This window comes from Erythrolamprus reginae, chromosome 1, assembly GCF_031021105.1.
Source record: "Erythrolamprus reginae isolate rEryReg1 chromosome 1, rEryReg1.hap1, whole genome shotgun sequence".
Taxonomy (NCBI): Eukaryota; Metazoa; Chordata; class Lepidosauria; order Squamata; family Dipsadidae; genus Erythrolamprus; species Erythrolamprus reginae.
The window spans coordinates 381,286,366-381,306,945 of record NC_091950.1 but is presented as its reverse complement, the minus strand read 5'-3'; the positions used below and the strand labels follow the sequence as shown (position 1 = coordinate 381,306,945).

Below are 20,580 nucleotides of genomic sequence, written 5' to 3'. Positions count from 1 at the left end.
AAACCTTTCCAGGCAAACTTTGTGCTCTATCATACTCCTCCCCCACACACAAATGCTTGTTTTATTGTATTTGATAGGTCTGCTTTTAGATTTTATGACAATGTTTGGTTTGAATTGTTTTCAACAATTGTTTATATGTTGTGAGCCGCCCTGAATCTTTGGATTAATTAATAAATAATAAATAAATAAACAGTTTATCAAGAGTGTTGATGTTAGAAAAGATGGGATACATCTTACTGATTTATAAAATCATAAGAGTGGGAAAGGACACTGGTCCAATTCCCAATACCCAGTGAAGAATTGATCATAGCTTTTTGAGTTCCATACTGTTGATGTTAGTCTAAAAACATCCAAGATTTTTGTTGTGTCCAGAGGACAGTTAGGCCTTGTACCCACCCCATATTCCTTGGGCGGGAAAATACTGCAAGGTGATTGGTTGGCTCAGCCTGGCAGCCCGGTATATATATATAGCTGCCAGGCACGGCCATGTTTGTCTTGTTTTAGTTCTGTAAACCGTTACTTACTGTTAATAAAGAACCGTTACTTACTACAAGATTGCAGTCCTTCATTCCAGCAAGGATTTAACAATTTTAATAACCAGAATCCCTGCAATGAGGTCCTACGAAACTCTGAGCTTCTGACTGACTTAGTGTTGTATTTTATGATTTATGATTGTGTTTATGATTATGGTCATGATTTATCAAATGGTGTTTGCATGGATACTGAGAGCTTGTGCATTGGAGACAAATTCTTTGTATTTCCCAAAGCATTTTTTTACAATGTTTTGTCGCATGTCAGATATCAATCAGATATGATCAGTATTATAGCTGGCATGGAAACAAAGATGAAGTACGAAGAAGACTCAGAAAATCAAATCTTAACTTTTTAGACTAAAATGTGCTGGAACAGTTTTGTAAAGGATTTAACCCTGCTGTTCTGTTCGGGTCGTATGTGACCCGAAGCCAAGTTTGAGTCCCTGTAAAAAATTTTCCCTGCATATCTGAAACTTGAAATTTCATGACTTTTCATCATTTCAGGGGTTCTCTCTATGAGAATTTTTTTGGGGGGTGGGGGGCTTAGTTTTTGCTGAGCAAAAAAAGTTACAAATCTTATGTTCGGGTCACATACGACCCGGACCGAAAACACTTCATTTGAAGTGCTTATGTTTGGTCAATTTGAAAACTTTTTTCACTTGGAAAGTAGTCTGAACATTTCTGCACACAATGATATGAAAATTGAAATGAAAAAATTAATCCTTATTGGTTTATTTTGCACATAAATGTGCCCCCCCCCCGTTTTTGTGATTTTTTTTCAATTTATGGATAGTTTTGCTTGCAAAATCCATTCTATTTTACTGGAGTTGGTGTGGGATTGGTAGCTTGAACATTTCTGAATATAAGAAAAATATAAAGGAACTGAAAAAAATGATTCTTACTGGTTTTTTAACATCAGAAATAAGCCCCCCCCCCCCCCCCTCGGCTGCTTGCAATCATTTTCACTTTTTATTTTTTTATGCTCCAAATCCGAAATATTCTTTAAAATCTTAGGCATTCATTTACTCAATTTAACAATGCTGGTCATCAAAAAATATTTTTGGGGTGGTGGCTAATTGTTTTCTGGGCAAAAAAAAATCATAACTTCAAATCTGTTTCTGTTCGTATATGACAGGACCAAAAATATTTTTTTTAGGTACTTGAATTTAATCTTTTTGAAAACTTTTTCAACTGGAAAACTAGTTTGAACATTTATGAACATAATGATATGAAAATTGAACTGGAAAAATTGAGACTTATATTTTTATTTTGATCAAAAAGCCCCTCCCTCCCCCCATCCTTTCTGAATTTCGTGTCAATTTATATTTTTTAAGGCTACAAATCCCTAAGGAATTTTCCCCCAAAAGGTTTGATATACTAAATTGAACATTTCTGAACATGAGAAAAATATAAATGAACTGAAAAAAATGGTTCTTATTGGTTTATTTTTGCCACAAAAGGGCCACCCCCCCCCGGCCTTGCTGTGTGCCATTATTGTCACTGTTTATACATATTTGTCTATAAATATTTGGAATATCCTTTTGAAAATCAACCACATTGTAGCCAGATAACTAATTTTATGAAAGAAATCCATTTTACTAAAAAAAAGTATGTAAGTTTGAAATTAACAGCATAATTTTTATATAAATTGAAATAAATTTATATGCAAAATAAACCAATATGCATCAATTTTTCCAGTTCAATTTTCATATCATTATGTTCAGAAATGTTCAAGCTACAAATCCCACACCAACTTTAGCAAAATAGAATGCATTCTGCTAGCAAAACTATCCATAAAGTAAAGACTATTTCACAAAAACGGGGGGAGGCACATTTATGTGCAAAATAAACCAATAAGGATTAATTTTTTCAGTTCAATTTTCATATCATTGTGTGCAGTAATGTTCAAGCTACCAATCCCACACCAACTTTAGTAAAATAGAATGCATTTTGCAAGCAAAACTATCCATAAATTGAAAAAAAATCACAAAAACGGGGGGGGCGGCACATTTATGTGCAAAATAAACCAATAAGGATTAATTTTTTCATTTCAATTTTCATATCATTGTGTGCAGAAATGTTCAGACTACTTTCCAAGTGAAAAAAGTTTTCAAATTGACCAAACATAAGCACTTCAAATGAAGAGTTTTCGGTCCGGGTCGTATGTGACCCGAACATAAGATTTGTAACTTTTTTCGAACAGAACAGCAGGGTTTTTAATAAGGCCGGTGAGATAGGAATGACTAGTGGAAGAAAAGAAATGCAGGGGGAAAAAAACTTTCAGATGCTGGAGAAGAAATAGGATCTGAGACTTTACAGGAAGAAAAAGGCACATTTGTGGTACACAAAACAGGAAACTGAATCCTGAAAGCAGAGAGAATGTGGCTTTTATCTACGGAAAAAACAATCTATAAAGAACAGAAAGAAACCTGTACTGATTGGACCCTTCAAATGTAAAAAGTCTGCTGTCTGTTATGAGGGAATGATCAGAGTAACCTTCAAGGCTCCTCAAGTCTTCAACAATTTATCCCTGTAGGAGTAAGCAATATAGCAAAGTGCCTACTTCGAACATTGTAACAAAACTGGGGCTCCACATAAATTCAGACAAATAAAAATCGCTTGGAAAAAGGAAGCAGATATGATCAGGAGGCTAGAAATTCAATACAACAAAGGCAGATTGGAGGAACTGGGGCTATTTATTCTTGAGAAGGCTGATTGGAAGAAAATACAACAGAGAGCCATTGGTCTCTGTTGTATCTTCTTCCAGGTTAAAAATTTAGAGACTGTGAGTTCAATTCAATTCAATTTATTAGATTTGTATGCTGCCCCTTTCTGAGGACTCGGGGCAGCTCACAACAGCAATAATAATACATGGCACTGGACCAGAATATCTCCGAGACCACCTTCTGCCGCACGAATCCCAGCGACCGATTAGGTCCCACAGAGTGGGCCTTCTCCGGGTCCCGTCAACTAAACAATGTCGGTTGGCGGGCCCCAGGGGAAGAGCCTTCTCTGTGGTGGCCCCGACTCTCTGGAACCAACTCCCCCCTGAGATTAGAACTGCCCCTACTCTCCCTGCCTTCCGTAAACTCCTTAAAACCCACCTTTGCCATCAGGCATGGGGGAACTGAAACACCTCCCCCGGGCATGTTCAATTTATGCATGGTATGTTTGTGTGTGTGTGTGTTAGTAAATGGGGTTCTTTTTAAATCTTTTTAAATATTTTAAATTTATTTGGATTTGTCATGATTTGCTGTATCTTGCTGTGAGCCGCCCCGAGTCTGTGGAGAGGGGCGGCATACAAATCTAAATAATAAATAAATACAATACAATACAATACAAATCTAATATTAAGAAAAACAAATTAAAGCCCATTATTACTAAAAACAATCAATGCTACACAATCACACCACACTCAAATGCTACAAGTCAAAAGGGGGGGATTAGTCCCATCTTAGCCATTAAAACAAACTTGGTGACCTTGGACCAGGAAGATATGTTGGATATGTTCACCTAATTAATTAATTCCACTTTTAAAATATTGTTTAGTTGTTATATAACCTCAAGATCTGTTTTCTATTGTTCTAAATTGCAGGACGTCCAGTACTGGTTTTAAACCACAGCATTGCATATTGCGAATGAGTGTTAGAATTTATTTTTTCAACAATAAAATTAGTTCAGCAAAGGATCTTGATATTTAAAGGAGTACAAGATCTGCCTCATGGGATATATTCAAACAGTTTGAATGTCTATGGAAATTCTCTGCCTTCCACATCATGGTTGTCTCAAAGATGCTTTTTCTGACTAAACTGATGAAGCTTTTTTGATGCAAAGCAAAATGTCTTCAAGGAAAATCAACGAAAAGCCAGTTTGTTTGTTTGTTTGTTTGTTTGTTTGTTTATTCGATTTTTATGCCGCCCTTCTCCTTAGACTCAGGACGGCTTACAACATGTTAGCAATAGCACTTTTGTAACAGAGCCAGCCTATTGCCCCCACAATCCGGGTCCTCATTTTGTCCACCTCGGAAGGATGGAAGGCTGAGTCAACCTTGAGCCGGTGATGAGATTTGAACCGCTGACCTTCAGATCTACAGTCAGCTTCAGTGGCCTGCAGTACAGCACTCTACCTGCTGCGCCACCCCGGCTCGTTGCCTTTGAAAAAGCATTTTTGGGACAACCGGATCGAATTTTCATTTGGCAGAGATGTTTTACCTTGGAATTTTGCATTGAGCAAGCAGTTGACCTGATAGAATAGACATCGTTTCCAGCTCTGTGGTTCTAAACAATTGCTGCACTCAGAGTCTGTTTTTAACCACCAGAACAGCGACCCTCAACCTTTTTGACAACAGGGATGAAATTTATGGAAGACAATTTTTCCACAGACCTGGGGGGGGAGGGGGGGGAATGGTTTCGGTTTTACTTTGTCACCCGCTGCTCACCTCCAACTATGTGGCCTGGTATCAGCTTATGTCCTGGGAGTTGGGGACCCCTGCCCTAGAACACTTTATTCTTGCCTAGGCAATCTCCCTCTCCTTTCTGCATGCCTGCTTAAAGGGATCCCCTTTAGAAACATAGAAGATTGATGGCAGAAAAAGACCTCATGGGCCACCTAGTCTGCCCTTATACTATTTCCTGTATTTTATCTTAGGATGGTTGGATGTTTATCCCAGGCATGTTTAAATTCAGTTACTGTGGATTTACCAACCATGTCTGCTGGAAGTTTGTTCCAAGCATCTACTACTCTTTCAGTAAAATAATATTTTCTCACGTTGCTTCTGATCTTTCCCCCAACTAACCTCAGATTGTGCCCCCTTTTTCTTGTGTTCACTTTCCTATTAAAAACACTTCCCTCCTGAACCTTATTTAACCCTTTAACATATTTAAATGTTTCGGTCATGTCACCCCTTTCCCTTCTGTCCTCCAGACTATACAGATTGAGTGTTTAGTGTTATGTTGCTAAGGAATATATTTATCATATATTGATGAAGGAGTAATGGATGAATGTCTTTATTGTGGATTTTTAAACTTTGTATTCATTTTATATTTATTTTTAAACTTTGGACTGCATTGGCTGCCAATTCAAAGTGTTGGTTATGACCTATAAAGCCCTACGTGGCATAGGACCAGACTATCTCCGAGACCGCCTTCTGCTGCACAAATCCCAGCGACTGATGAGGTCCCACAGAGTTGGTCTGCTTGGGGTCCCGTCGACCAAACAATGTCGGCTGGTGGGACCTAGGGGAAGAGCCTTCTCTGTGGGGGGGCCGGCTCTCTGGAATCAGCTCCCCCCAGATATTTGCACTGCCCACACCCTCCTTGCCTTCCGAAAAAGCCTAAAAACGTATCTTTGTCACCAGGCCTGGGGCTGCTAGATCTTCCCGCTGACCATGAAATGGTTTTTAATATGATTGTTGAATGAATGTTAATGGAAGTTTTTTAAAAACTAGAATTTATGGATTGCTTTTTTACGTATATTAATTAGATTGTTTTACTATTGTTTCTTGTATATGTTGTGAGTCCCGAGTCCTCGGAGAGGGGGGGGGCATACAAATCCAATTAAACCATAAACCTTAAACCTTATTGTTGTTCGCCGCCATGAGTCCAAGAGGAGAAGGGCATCATATAAATATGATAAAATAAAATAAATAAATATACCCAGTGGTCTATATGCTGAGAAATCTAGAAAATCCACTGAAAGACATTCTCAATATATAATGGAGATATATGGTGGTAATTATATGTATTTGTCACAACCTCAGCTCTAAGTAGCCTTCTCGTCAGAAGAATGATAAAAATAAATATGAATATATTTTCTCTCTGAGCTACCTTAAAATGAATTGGTTTCTTCCTTTAGATGTTAGAAAACTACTGAAGTAGGAGAAAGATTGCAGAGAACTTGGCCGAGCTATAATAATAATAATAATAATTTATTAGATTTGTATGCCGCCCCTCTCCGAAGACTCTATAAAATAGTCAGTGACATCAGACATAAAATAAAGCCTTATTAATTTTTGCTAAACTTGAATAAAAAGAAATCTCAGTATCTTCGTTCATTTTGTTTAGACTTAATTATGCTTTTATTTCCACACGTACTCTGATCAAAACATATTTATGATTTATTTTACATTATGGAGCAATAGTTTTCGGTTTTCATTTTCCAGTATTCAAACAATATTGCACCATTCATGCAAACGTAGGGCAGTTCTAAACATGGTCAATTGTTGCTCATTGTTGCAACCTGACTCCTGCAATGCTCTCTTACATGGGGTGAGGTGAGAAAGAATGTGTAAGTTGCATCAGGAAAGGATAACTGAGTGCCAGGTTTTTCTGTGGGCTTTTTTTTTGGTTACTGGGTTTATTATTTTATTATGTATATGTGGTCTTGTTTTTCATTATAAACCACCCATGTTTGGTTTAGGATAAGTGGCTACACAATTTTTTAAAATAAATAAATGGGGCCACATTTAAGGACTTCCCAGAATGTTCAACTAGTGCAAAACAAGACAGTAAGGCTGATAATAGGTAAACTCTTATTGAGAATTTCAGCCACTGCTTAAATATGCATCTTAGTGCTTTCTAAACTTCACACCTTAAAGATGTGTGGACTTCTGCCTTCAGAATTCCCTAGCCAGCTAGCATCAACTGTTAAGAGACCCTCCAGCCAACAATAGAATCCTGGCACTGGGTTGGGTTGACTTTCCCTCCCCTGGTGTTCAGTTGTAATATATTCTCACACCAATGCTGCTCCCACTCCACTGAACAGAGAGCAAAGCACTGTGAAGTGAAATATAAGTCCACGTGCTATTGCTATCAGCACCAGCACCAACCAAAGGAGGTAAGGCAAAACTGCAAGTAGCAGCCACAGCTCCCCTTGCCCTCCAAAAATGAGGGCATGGAATTACTGCTTCCTCCCTCCCAATGCAAGAACTCAACAGCTTCAGCAGCTAAGAGAGTAGAAATTAGGTGCTCTGTGAGACTGCTTGCACGGAAGGAATCTTGCTCTGCTAAATGAACCATACCAGGGCTATTTCTATTAAAATGGAGCAACAAAAGCCCTTGTTGACAATAAATCACCCGTTAATTCCCACACCATACGCCTTAACTTGTAAACCTTGCAATCCTGACTTTGAATCTGGCTTGACTGATGAATCTACCACAAGATAGACCTTTGGACTTCACCTAACATTCTTCCTATGTGCCACGTTGATTTGGAACATTTGTGAGCCAAACTTGCTGAGATTTTGGGAGAACTTACTCTATATTGTAAGTGTGTGTGTTTGCAAGCCTCCTTTAGTAAAAGGAACAAAACCATAGCTTTGTGTATTTGTGTGTCCTTGGCCTGGATCAGGATACCTGCCTGTTTAAAAATAGCTGGCAGTTTAGGATTCTCAGTCTTTCGTGGTAGATGTGACTGAGAAACCAAAACTATGAATGCTAACGCTACTTTTATTATAGGGTGACAGGCACAGATTCTTGAAAATCTGAACGTGCCTGTCCTAAGGAGGCTCATGTCAGAGATATTTTCTCAAATCACATTTCTGTTTTGGACTCAAGTTTCTTTTATCTGACCATTATCTTAATTGCGATTCATTCTCCCATTCTTCACAGTTATTCCTATAGCTCAGTCACATACTGCAATTAAAATTCTTCATGTACCAGGCCTCACCCACATTTCATTGTTTCACAATTGTCTCCCCTTGTTTTGATCCTCATTCCCAGTTGGTAGAATCTCTTCAAGAAATTCCCATCCTACAACTTTCTAACTTACATAATATCTGTTGTGGTTCAGCCTGAGGCTGCTCAGGGACCAGCTGTGTCTCTGCTGGCTCCATGCCCAGAGGAGGAGGACAGCGAAGAGGAGGGGGCTGAGCTGTCGGACGGGGGAGGGGAAAGTCAGGAATGGGACGAAGGAGAACAGCATGAGAGCCCTGGGGGGGGTCTCCCCAGCCAGTAGCTTGGAGTCATTAGGGGATGAAGCACAAGCCGTCATTGACTTGCGACAGAGACGTTCAGATCAAAGAAAGGAGCAATTAAAGAAGTATTATCAGCACTGAATTAGGAACAGCTGGGCTTGGGTGTGGTCCTCCTTAGCAGGGTTTAAAAGGCAGGCAAGCCCTTGAAGCCATGTGGAGTGTTATCAGTTGGAGTTACGGTGACCTGCTGTGTTCTCGGCGTCTCTGTTCCTGGCTTGTGGGCCAGCAGTTTGGAAGACCCATGGGAGGTGTAGGTCTGCTATCGACAGCCTTGTCTGGGCAGCAAGAATCCTGTATTGCTGCATGGACTTTTGCCTTCGTGGATATATTTGAAGATACAGCATTTTCCTGTTTGTAAGAACATTTTCTGTTACCTGTGTTTTTCTTGAATTGTATAAACTGCCTTTGCCTTTTACCAATGTGTCTGGCTTCTCTTTTTGGGTTGGTCTTGGCTTCCGGAGTGACCCAGACAGAACAATATCCCAACAAAACACCTCTCTCATTATCTATAAATCTGATAGCTTTTCTCTTAAACATTATCTTAAAGAAAAGAAATTGCAAGAGGTTTTGGGGTGGGTTTTATTTTCTCCAGAGTAGGACTAGCAGGACCCAAAGTAGAAATCTACCAAAATAATAGAAGCTCATTTGATTATTTTGGGCTGCCTCCTAACCAGAATTCTTCATGATATTGTGGGCAAACATTAGAAGAGAAATGATATATACACCATCTGGAGCTCCTAGAAGAAAGACAAGTAAGAAATATAACAGATAATTAAGTAATTAGGATTTTTAGTACAGTTTGCATGTTTTAAATTATTTATTTATTTATTGGACTTTTATGCTGCCCCTCTCCGAGAACTCGGCAGTTTACAACCTATAAAATAACAATATATAACCTCCTGAATCCAACCAATAATTAATAATTATTAATTAATAGCCATTGTGGGGCTTCCTAGATTCGCCCACGTCTCTGCAACACTCTGTGGCCTGCATTGGCTGCCGATCAGTTTCCGGTCACAATTCAAAGTGTTGGTTATGACCTTTCAAGCCCTACATGGCATTGGACCAGAGTACCTCCGGAACCACCTGATACCGCACGAATCCCAGCGACCGATAAGGTCCCACAGAGTTGGCCTTCTCCGGGTCCCGTCGACTAAACAATGTCGTTTGGTGGGCCACAGGGGAAGAGCCTTCTCTGTGGTGGCCCCGGCCCTCTGGAATCAACTCCCCCCGGAGATTAGAACTGCCCCCACCCTCGTCTTTCGTAAATTACTCAAGACCCATCTATACCGCCAGGCATGGGGGAGTTGAGACACCTTTCCTCCAGGCTTTTTTATATTAATGTTTGGATATGTATGTGTTGTTTGCTTTTAAAATATGATAGGGTTTTTATGTGCTTTTTAATATTAAATTTGTTTTCGCTAGAATATTGTTTTTATTGTTGTTGTGAGCCGCCCCGAGTCTTTGGAGAGGGGCGGCATACAAATCTAATAAATTGAATTGAATTGAATCTAAAAACCCATAAAAACACTCATACCCATTGAATCCATTATTAACCTACTTTCACACACCTGCTCCCAAATTGCCAGTGGGATGTTGTGTCACAATGGGCAAATGTTCATGGACATGTGTATAGGCAAATAGATAGAAAAAAATGAATGCTAATATACTATATTTCTATTTCTTCTGTAACAAAAATCAGTTATTTGTTTAGGCACAAATCCAGAGGAGCCTGGTGGTTATTAATAGGATGAGGACATAGTTATTGACCAATTTGATATTAGAAGAGTGCTGGGTAGCTAATAATTGTCTCTGATCAGCTATTGGATTAAAAACAACTTTCACTGGCTGATGTTATCTGTGAGTTCTAGATTTACAGCCATAGGCATTGCTGGACATTTATCAGTTGACGTCTAAATAGATCTGTAAATAGTAAAAATAGCCCTGATCAATTCCAGGCACATGTTGAAATGGAATGAGAAAGACAGAAAGGCTGGTGTTTTGGAAAACTGCTAAATGTCTTTAGGCCTTTATAAACCTATTGTATGCTGTTTTTGTAAACAAGATTTGTGACGGGATAAATAATATATATTTTAGATTAAATAGATTAAAATTTAATAGAATTTCTAATCCGTTTTCTTGTTATCTGATGAATTATCCCTTATTATCAAAAACATTATTATTAAAAGGTGTATTTATGGAAATACTAATGTCATGAAACCCTAACTTTTAGGGTTTTTATATTTTATATTATAAACCCTTCTTTCTTTTCAATATAAAACAGAATTGCCGGAATGCAGTTTTTGTGGAATAGTGGCAAGGAAGTGGTAAGGACTTAACCTATTTTAACTGTATGTAAAATTTTACCTCTTTCAAGATTATCAAAAATAGCCCTTTTTTCCTACTTTGGGTTCTATTTATATATTTATAACAGTACACATAACAGCTAAATTTGTGTGTGGGAACAGCCACCTGGAAGTGGTTTTAAATGCTCTGCTGGCCTTCAATTAGAATCATGGCTTTTTCATTTCGGAAAATATTATATATCTGCTACATATAACTTATCCAAGTTGGTTACTTGAAACAGCCAAATTTTGTACTGGGTGAGAAATTGGTATCATCAAAGCATAAGGTTTTTTTAAACTGCATTAATGGAGTCTTATCAAAAATGAAGTGTGTCTATATGGTTTCACCTTGAATAGGATTCCTGAACGTCAGGAGCTGGTAGCACATAACCACACTTTTTTGATTAGCGTGAGCAACAAAATAGTGGAAAAGTAGAAAATATAAAATGTGTTCTCTATTTTATGAAAATCTATGAAAATAGGGCAGGGGTAGGCTAAGTTGCTCTTCTATGACATGTGGACTTCAACTCCCAGAATTCCTAAGCTAGCATGATTGACTCAGGAATTCTGGGAGTTGAAGTCCACAAGTCATAAAAGAGCCAATTTTGCCTACCCCTGAAATAGGGAACATATTTCCTGTGCACCTAGCAATTTGAAAGCATGCAAATACACCAGATAAATGAATGTTTAATTAAATACAATAGTCAATACAATAAAGCTTGTTCACCTTACAAACCAAAGCAGTATAACAAGGGGTTAAACAATTTTCTGTAATATTCTCTATCATGTTTAGCACTGTTTCCTCACCTTGATAATTTTAAGATGTGTGGAATTCAACTCCCAGAAATCTTCAGCTGACATAGGAGTTGATGTCCATAAATATTAAAACACCTAAGGTTAAGAAACACTGGTGTATTGGAAGTCATGTTTAGATTATAGTATTGAACAAAATTATATTGGATAATTTTGGATAATTGGATAATATAATTAGTTGGATAATCGGTACTAGATAGTGTTGGGCGAACCCGTTTAAGTTCGGGTTTGGTGGGTTCGGCCGAACTTGACGTTGGAGTTCGGGTTTGGGCCCCCAAACTCAAATCTGAACCGAACCCCAACCCCAACACCTCTGGCCTGGTGGGAGGTGAAGCGCTGGGGGGGGGGAGATCAGGCTCCGGGTCTGGAGTCATCCCTCCTGCCCTCCCCCCAAGCTGAGTCGGCAGAGCCCTCCCTGCCTCCCCCTGTCGGCTTGAGCCTCAGAGCCCTCCCTGCCTCCCCCTCCCACCCACCGCCCACTTGAAGCTGCCGGCCAGGATCCTGAATAGCTGGCTGGCAGAACTTGCCTCCCCATCCCTCTGGCCCAGCGTGAGGCGAAGCACTGGGGGGGAGGTCAGGCTCCGATCCCCAGGAGCTCAGAGGGGAAAAAGTCCTGACGCTGTACCTCCCTGTCTTTGCAGCCGGCAGGAGAGTCGCAGTGGAACAAGTGAGAGGCCCCTAAGCAGGCTCCAGGGTCAGGCATGGCTCTTACCCCACCCCACCCTGGTGGGGGGCCCAAGCAAATGGGAAATGGGATTCCCTGCCTCCTTTTGCTTGCACCCTCCCCGGTCTGTGGGAAATCCACACCTCCCCTCCCTCTTTGTGCTCCAAAGGTCCAGATTCCCTCTGACCTTTTAAAGCCCTTCAGGGGCGGAGCTCTCCCTTCTCTCCCTCCCGCCCACTACCCGCTTGAAGCTGCCGGCCGAGATCCTGACTAGCCGGCATGTGCAGAGCGCCTCATACACACACACCCGCTGCTGCAATAGTATCGTAGTGTTCGAACGCCGAACCTGAACACGGACTTCTGGAAAAGTCCAGGATCGGGTTTGGTATACCGACCCCGGCCAAGTTTGGCACGGACCCGAACTATGCAAGTTTGGTTCGCCCAACACTAGTACTAGATAATATAGATAGTTGGATAATTTCCAACCTGCCTCCAATATTTCCTTTTGGGGGAAGGTTGTTGAGAATGTGGTCACATGGCAACTCCAGAGGTTTCTGGATGAAATGGATTATCTCAACCCATCAGGATTCAGGCCTGGATTTGGGACAGAAATGGCATTGGTCACACTTTTGATGAACTCTGGCAGGAACGGAATAATGGTAGTGCACCTATTCTTACTTTACTTGACCTCTTGGTGGCTTTCGATACCATGACCATGGTATTCTCCTGGGGTAGCTTCAGGGGATGGGAGGGAGGCCTTGTGCTATCCTGATTCACTTCCTTCTTCTGCGGTCACTCTCAGTCAGTGTTGATAGGAGGGGAGAGATCCAGCTCCTGCCCACTGCTTTACGGGGTTCCACAGGGCTCGGTACTCTCCACTCCTGTTCAACATTTATATGAAGCTGATGGGTGAGATAATCCATCACCATGGACTGAAGTATCACCAATATGCTGTATTGTGGTGAATTAAGTGATGCCATGTCATCCCTCTCGCAGTGCCTAGAGGCTATTAGAGGCTGGATGGGGAGCAACTGAACCCTTGTAAGACAGAGTGGCTCTGGATTTGGGGTTTCTTGCCTCAGGGAGAATTGCCACCCTTGGTCTTGGATGGGGTGGCACTACCCCACTACCCCTAGACTGTGTGTAATCTAGGGGTTTTCCTGGACTCACGACTCCTGCTTGAAAAGCAGGTGGCGTCCTTGGCCAAGAGGCCCTTTGCGCAACTGCAGGCTGTGCTCCACATACGCCCTTTCCTTGACCAATGGCATCTGTGAACATGTATCATCTCTCCTGCAGGAGTTGCATTAGTTGCCAATTTGCTTCTGGGTGCGATTCAAGGTACTGGTTGTCATGCTTAAAGTCCTTCATAGCTTGGGACCAGGTTATCTGGAGGACTGTCTCTTGCTGGTCACATCTACCTGACACATCAGAGGGGGGAGACAGGGAATGTTAGGGATCCCATCCCCAAGGGAGATACACCTGGTGGGATTCAGAAGTCCTTCTCTGTGGTGTCCCCTTCTCTCTGGAACATCATTCCCCAAGAGATTAGAATGGCCCCCACTCTAATACTCTTACAGGGAGCACTGAAGACCTGATTCTGCCAGTAGGTTTGGGGAACCCAGAGCGGGATGGAGTCCATTAAATGGCTTGTGTGATCTGCTGTCACTGGGGTGGGGATGGGTGGGGGGTGGGGGATGGTTTTGTTATATTGTACTATATTAATTTATATGATTCTTTTTGTTAGTTTTTATTGTTTTAAATGTGGTGTTATATTCTGTAAGCCACCTTGAGTTGACATGGGTGAATAGGCGGCAATATTTTTTTTAAAAATTTATTTATTTATTTATTTATTTATTTATTTACTTACTTACTTACTTACTTATTTATTTATTTATTTATTTAGTCCAATACACAATGAGGGTTTTAGTGGGTATATATCTATACTGTATACACATAGTAAAATACGTGATGAAGGTTATAGAGGAGATACTCATAGTAAAATATATCTAAGAAATAATAGAAAAGAAGGTATAGTAATAGAACATATCAATGAAAGAATAGAAGAAGAGGTATAGGAATAGAAGAAAGGTATAGGAGATATAGGAGAGCAATAGGACAGGGGACAGAAGGCACTCTAGTGCACGTGTACTCGCCCCGTACTGACCTCTTAGGAATCTGGATAAGTTAACCGTACATAATCTAAGGGTAAAGTGTTGGGGGTTTGGGGATGACATTATGGAGTCCGGTAATGAGTTCCACGCTTCGACAACTCGGTTACTGAAGTCATATTTTTTACAGTTAAGTTTGGAGCGGTTAATATTAAGTTTAAATCCCAATAAATAAATAAACAAACAAATAAATAAATAAAGTGTTTCAGTTATACTTACAACTTACAATCAGAGACACAAAAAGTTGTTGTAATATATATATATTAAATGTTAAAAAATAGAGACGAAAGGGAGGGTTTTTTTAAAAAGGTGAAAAGCGGAATGAGACATACTCTCCTTCTGCAGAGATTACAAGGAACCAGTGCAAAATCATTCTTCCTTGACAGTATTAAATGGTGCTGAGAGATCCAACAGAAACAAAAGGGGAATTCTCCTTAGTTAATCATCAGTATAAGTCACCCACCAATGCCACTCAGGTTATTTATGTTTCTTCATCCAATCTCAAATTAACACTGAAAGGGTCTAATTAATCTTCATTATCAAATAAAGCTTGGGACGTCATTGTTAGTAATGATTCTAAGATATTGTTTGGAAAAATTCTGTTATTGAATGCTGTATTCAATAGACTTCTAGAACCTTAAGATCGAATTACCCAGCCCTGAACGAAACACCTGCCTCCTATATTGTCTAGTTTCTTTGTGTCAGAATTTTATCACAGTTCATAAGGGTCCAACAAGTAAGCAGTTGACCTTACTCCTCTAAGAGATTTATTCTATATTCAATTAAACAAGAATGGACTCGTTCATAAAAACTGAGTGAGTGTCCAACTCATTTACCACTCCAATGGATACACTCTTAATGAATATGAACTATTTCATTGGTAAAATGTTTTGGCATATGCCCTGGTCTGCTAGATGTAGAGCATTGAAATTCAGTGAAGCGGTCAATGTGATGTGCCGGTGCCTGGAGGCTGTAAGGGTCTGGATGGGTGTTAACAGGCTCAAGCTTAACCCTAACAAGGCTGAGTGGCTTTGGGCATTTCCTCCGAAGGACCATACCATCTGCCCATCCTTGATTCTGGGAGGGGAAAACCTAACTCCCTCAGAAAGGTTCCACAATTTAGGGGTCCTCCTGGATCCTCAGCCGAGACTCGATCAACATCTCTTGCCTGTGGCCAGGGGGACTTTTGCATAGGTCTGCCTGGTGTACCAGTTGCGGCCATACCTGGACCAGGAGGCTCTGCTCATGGTTAATCATGCCCTTATCAGCTTGCGGCTCGATTATCGCCATGCATTCTACATAGGGCTACCCCTGAAAAATGTTTGGAGACTTCAATAGTCCAGAATGCGGCCACGCGAGCTGTTGTGGGTTTACCTAGGTACACCCACATCTCACCAACACTCTGTGAGCTGCACTGGCTGCCAATTGGTCTCCGGTCACAATTCAAGGTGTTGGTTATCACCTATAAAGCCCTACATGGCTTAGGGTCAGACTATCTCTGGGATCGTCTACTGCCATATAGCTCTCAGCAACTGATTAGAGCCGACAGGGTTGGCCTTCTCTGGATTCCATAGATTAAGCAATGTTGGCTGGCGGGGCTTTCTCTGTGGTGGCACTGGCTCTCTGGAACCAACTACCATACTGCCTCCAACCTTCTGGCTTTCCCGAAAGCCTTGAAAATGTGGCTTTGCCAGCAGGCCTGGGGGCCGTGAGCAATTGACACTTCTTTAGTTCCAGCCACAGTAAGACTGCATGGTAGGATATGATTATGTTAATAGGATTTTAAAACTGTTTTTATACTATTTTTTTATTGTTGTAAGTCGCCCAGTCTTTTGGGAGTGGGCAGCATACAAATTTAATTAATAATAAAATAGATAAATAAATTGACAGCGTTCATCCATTTCTGGATATTGGTCTACACCTCCTGTTTTTTTCCCCCTGAATCATATATTGATTTCCTATATTGTTGCCCATTGGCTTCCGTGAAATTCTGACACTGGATATCATTTTAGAAATATTTACTCCATTGATCCTCTGACCATATTTTCTGAAAACCTTCAGCATCAGGAGAGCAGCTTTCCACATATTGTTCACTCTAGTTATACTGAATGGGAGTATACTAAACTGGGAGATGCTGTACTAGAATTTCTGATTCATCAGTTTTGAAAGTTTGCTCAGATAGTGAACGGTTTAAATATACTGTACAGTGTTACTTCTACTTAAGAACTTTTCTACATAAGAACCAGGTGTTTTGGATTTTTTTTATTCACCTCACCTTCCTTTGGCAGCAACTCTCCTCCTCCTCCTCTTCTTCCTTCTCCTCCTCCCACCCAAATTCCGAGCTTTTATTTCTTTCCTAATGGTTTTGCATACATTATTTGCTTTTACATTGATTCCTATGGGAAAAATTGCTTCTACTTACAAACTTTTCTACTTAAGAACCTGGTCATGGAACGAATTAAGTTCTTAAGTAGAGGCACCACTGTACTAACATGACAAACAAAAAATGAGACCATAAAGTAATTTTCTTGTGTATTTTACCTAACATTTGAAACAGAGATACCTATGGGATTCTGGACAAATCTTACATTATCTTTTTATTTCCTTAACATACTAAGCAACAGAGAATGAGCAAAAAAAAATATCTTTTTTGAAAATTATTGTTCATATTCATTATAGCCCAAAAGAAAATACAGACTGGTTCCCATCAGAAAGATATTCTGGCTAATGAACAAGACCTACACTTGATCTTTGCCATTTTGTATTTCAGATTTACAAGGGTTGTCCTTAAGAAGTTTAACAAAGGATGTTTGTAGATGATCACAAAAGCCGTGTGTGTTTGGAATTATAACAACTTACTAAGCAGTCAAGAACTTGAATAAAAGATCCAATGAAAATTAATCTGGTTGTGGGAAAAAATACTCTTTTTCATACACATTGTAGGCCTTTCCAAGTGCCCATTTGAATTAGCAATGAATTCATGCTTTATTAATGACTCAGATCAATAGTTTCCTGGGAATGCCTGCTTAGATGATACATATAAATGTCAGTAGTTCTGCATATTTGCAGTTTGCCAATATTGTTGGCGAAAGTGAAAATAGAAGATCCATTGTTATTCCATTCTGCTTTGATATTGGAAGGAGCAAACCTAGAGTCAATGATCCTATACAATGCCATGGAATATGCTCAACTTTCATCTCAGTAGAAATAAATATCCATCCTTTTTTCCATTAGCACACTTACCGTGTTTCCCCGAAAGTAAGACAGTGTCTTACTTTCTTTTTACCCCCAAAAGCCCCACTACGTCTTACTTTCGGGGTATGTCTTACATTGGAAAAAAATTGAAAGGGTCGCGTTCCCGAAGGCATCTCCCCAGAGTCCAGAAGGGCAGCCGCGGGACAGGAGCCTCGTGAGCCCTTTTCCAAGTTCAACCTCAGGGCTCCAAGCGGCGTGCACGCGTGGAGCCACAGACGCGTGTCGGGGAAGCGTGTATCTGGAGGGGAGGAGCCGCTCTGCGCAGTTGGGCAGCCCCACCTGCCTGCCGGAAAGGAGGCGGGCGAAGGAGGGTGCAGCTCCGGCCGCTCGCCTCGGAGCCGGTTGGCCTCGCTGGCCGCTTGCAGCCGAGCCTCGGCAGGACTCGGTTGCTGGGACGAGCGCCTTTGCTGCAAGCCGCTGCCCGCTCGGCTCGCTTCGGACCAGCGCCGTCCTTCGCTTTGCCAAGCGCGGGGAAGAGGCGGTGGCGCTGCGGCGAGGCGAAGGCGAGGGGTGCGCAGGGAGCTTGGAAGCGATGTCATTGGGCTCCCCCCGGCAATACCCCCGTGTTTCCCCGAAAGTAAGACATATGTCTTACTTTCGGGGTACGGCTTATATTAGCCGACCCCCCTGAAACCCCCGATACGTCTTACAATCGGGGGTGTCTTACTATCGGGGAAACAGGGTAGAATAATTCACAGAAGCAACCCAGAAAAGCTCTTTTCACTTGGATCACATATGCTCAAAAATTATGTTCTCAGATTTTATTTTCCTTTCACTGGACACATTTCAGTATTTCCTAAGCTGGGGAATGTCAGAGGTTGGTATCACAATCCCTTGTCAGAGCTCACACCTCTGCAAGAAGACGTTTCTTGATTTCAGATTACTCTATCTGCTCTTCTATTTTGCTTTACCTCAATACAACAGTAAGGCAAAGAGAGAAAGGTCAATAAAAATAAAATAAAACATTAGAAAGAAGGTCAAGGGCATGGAATTTCCTCCCTACCTATTGTAGGGGTGTGTGTGCCAAGATGAAAACAGAAGAAACAAGGAGTGGACCAACAAGGAGGAAATAGCTCCACCCAGACAAGAGTTGAACTAGTTTTATGGCACCCAAAATTTATTTCAGCAGAGTTACCTCCTGTGCAAAAAATACCACCATCATTCTTTTCGAAATTTAACGTGACACATTTGGTATTTTTCATCTAGGAATAAAGATGACAGATAGCTTCTGAATGGAATACTGTAGGGAGAAGAACACTCATTGGCCAGAGAACTAGATAAGGTTTTAAAAATTGTTTTAAATTGTTATAAAACATTTTGGCTTAGAGTGTCCGGAATGAAATATTTAAGGTTTAATACATTATTTCACCATATGAAATCATATAGATTAGTTTTAAGATGTAAATCATTCCATCCTTACATTTGGGACAGATCCTTAAAGCTGCAGGCATATATACAGTAGAATTATATAGACTAACCCCGTTTGAAAAAAGGAGTCACTTCCAAGTAAACATGAACATGATAGCAAAACAATATGCCTAATAATACCCAAATTGGTAAAGGTGGCTTTAACCAGGGGTTTATAAAATATCTGTAAAGAAAAACAAAGTTTAAGCAAGTGCTACTTTTCTTTGCCTTAATATACCGGTACCATATAAACATTTGGCCAGAATGTAAATATGATCATTGTCACATTTTCCTAATTTGCTTTAGAGAGACATAGAAAGTTTGATGCAATGGGAGAAATAAGACAGTTTGATTATTTGGGGTTTTTTTTAGTATTTGGTGATGAATCCAGAGAATTCAAGTTTTGGGATTTCCTTTTCATTAGAAAAATTTGTCCGGTCAATGCGTGAGCTAGGACTTCCAATGCTGGCCAGCCAAGCTTTCCTGAAAAGGGAAAAAACAGTAGAGGAATCAGAGTAATACAATATTGTTCATCCTTCTGTGGTTGTATATTGCTATTGTATGTTGTGGAGGTGTGGCAAAGCAAAGCAAGATAGTTTTGCAGAAAGTCAGAGGGGGTTTTATCTATTTTATGGATGTTGAAGACTGATGTTCTTAAAAACAAGAAAGAATTCATATAAATCCTATACACATATTAGGCTATGTTGATATGGTCTAAGTTAGCAACTGAGTTAGGTATCAGATTTATTTTTCTTTACTTCTAAATGGAATTTTTATTTTGTAATTTGCACATACAGTGGTACCTCTACTTAAGAACTTAATTCGTCCCATGACAAGGTTCTTAAGTAGAAAAGTTCTTAAGTAGAAGCAATTTTTCCCATAGGAACCAATGTAAAAAACAAATAATGGGTGCAAACCCATTAGGAAAGAAATAAAAGCTTGGAATTTGGGTGGGAGGAGAAGGAAGAAGAGGAGGAGGAGAACAGTCACTGCCGAAGGAAGAAGGTGAGGTGAGGGGAATCAAAAAAATCCAAAACTTTAAGGCTTAAAAAAAAAGAGGGACTCTGAAACGGCGCCCAGAATAAGGAAAATGCTCCGTTTGCTCTGGGCTGCCAAATCCTCCTTAAGCAGCACCAAAAGGCTCCTCTGGCAGCCCAGAAAAGCCCAAGATGGCCGGGATTAAAGGGAGAATGGTAAGAAACTGGCTGGGCCTTCATGCCGCTTTCAATTTTCCTGGGAATTTTTTCGGGGCTCGGGTTCTTAAGTAGAAAATGGTTCTTAAGTAGAGGCAAAAAAATCTTGAACACACGTTTTTTATCTAGAGAAGTTCTTAAGTAGAGGTGTTCTTAAGTAGAGGTACCACTGTATATATATATGGAGACTTACACAACCCTCCATTTTTTCTTATTCCCTTACATCAGTG

General features: G+C 40.5%; 1 protein-coding gene across 2 annotated transcripts in view; it reads right to left on the bottom strand.

Moving 5' to 3' along the window:
• Window positions 1–9,150: 9,150 nt before the first annotated feature.
• The window catches only part of ACYP2 (acylphosphatase 2), a 70,795-nt gene continuing 59,365 nt past the window's right edge, over window positions 9,151–20,580 (bottom strand). Inside the window, exon 4 of one of the 2 annotated variants that reach the window (XM_070734740.1) lies at window positions 9,151–9,242. In XM_070734740.1, the coding sequence (XP_070590841.1) occupies window positions 9,155–9,242 (88 nt within the window). In that variant the 3' untranslated portion in view covers window positions 9,151–9,154. Of the gene's footprint in view, window positions 9,243–18,840; window positions 19,641–20,580 lie in introns of those variants that run through there. The other variant, XM_070734739.1, reaches the window with a different exon arrangement.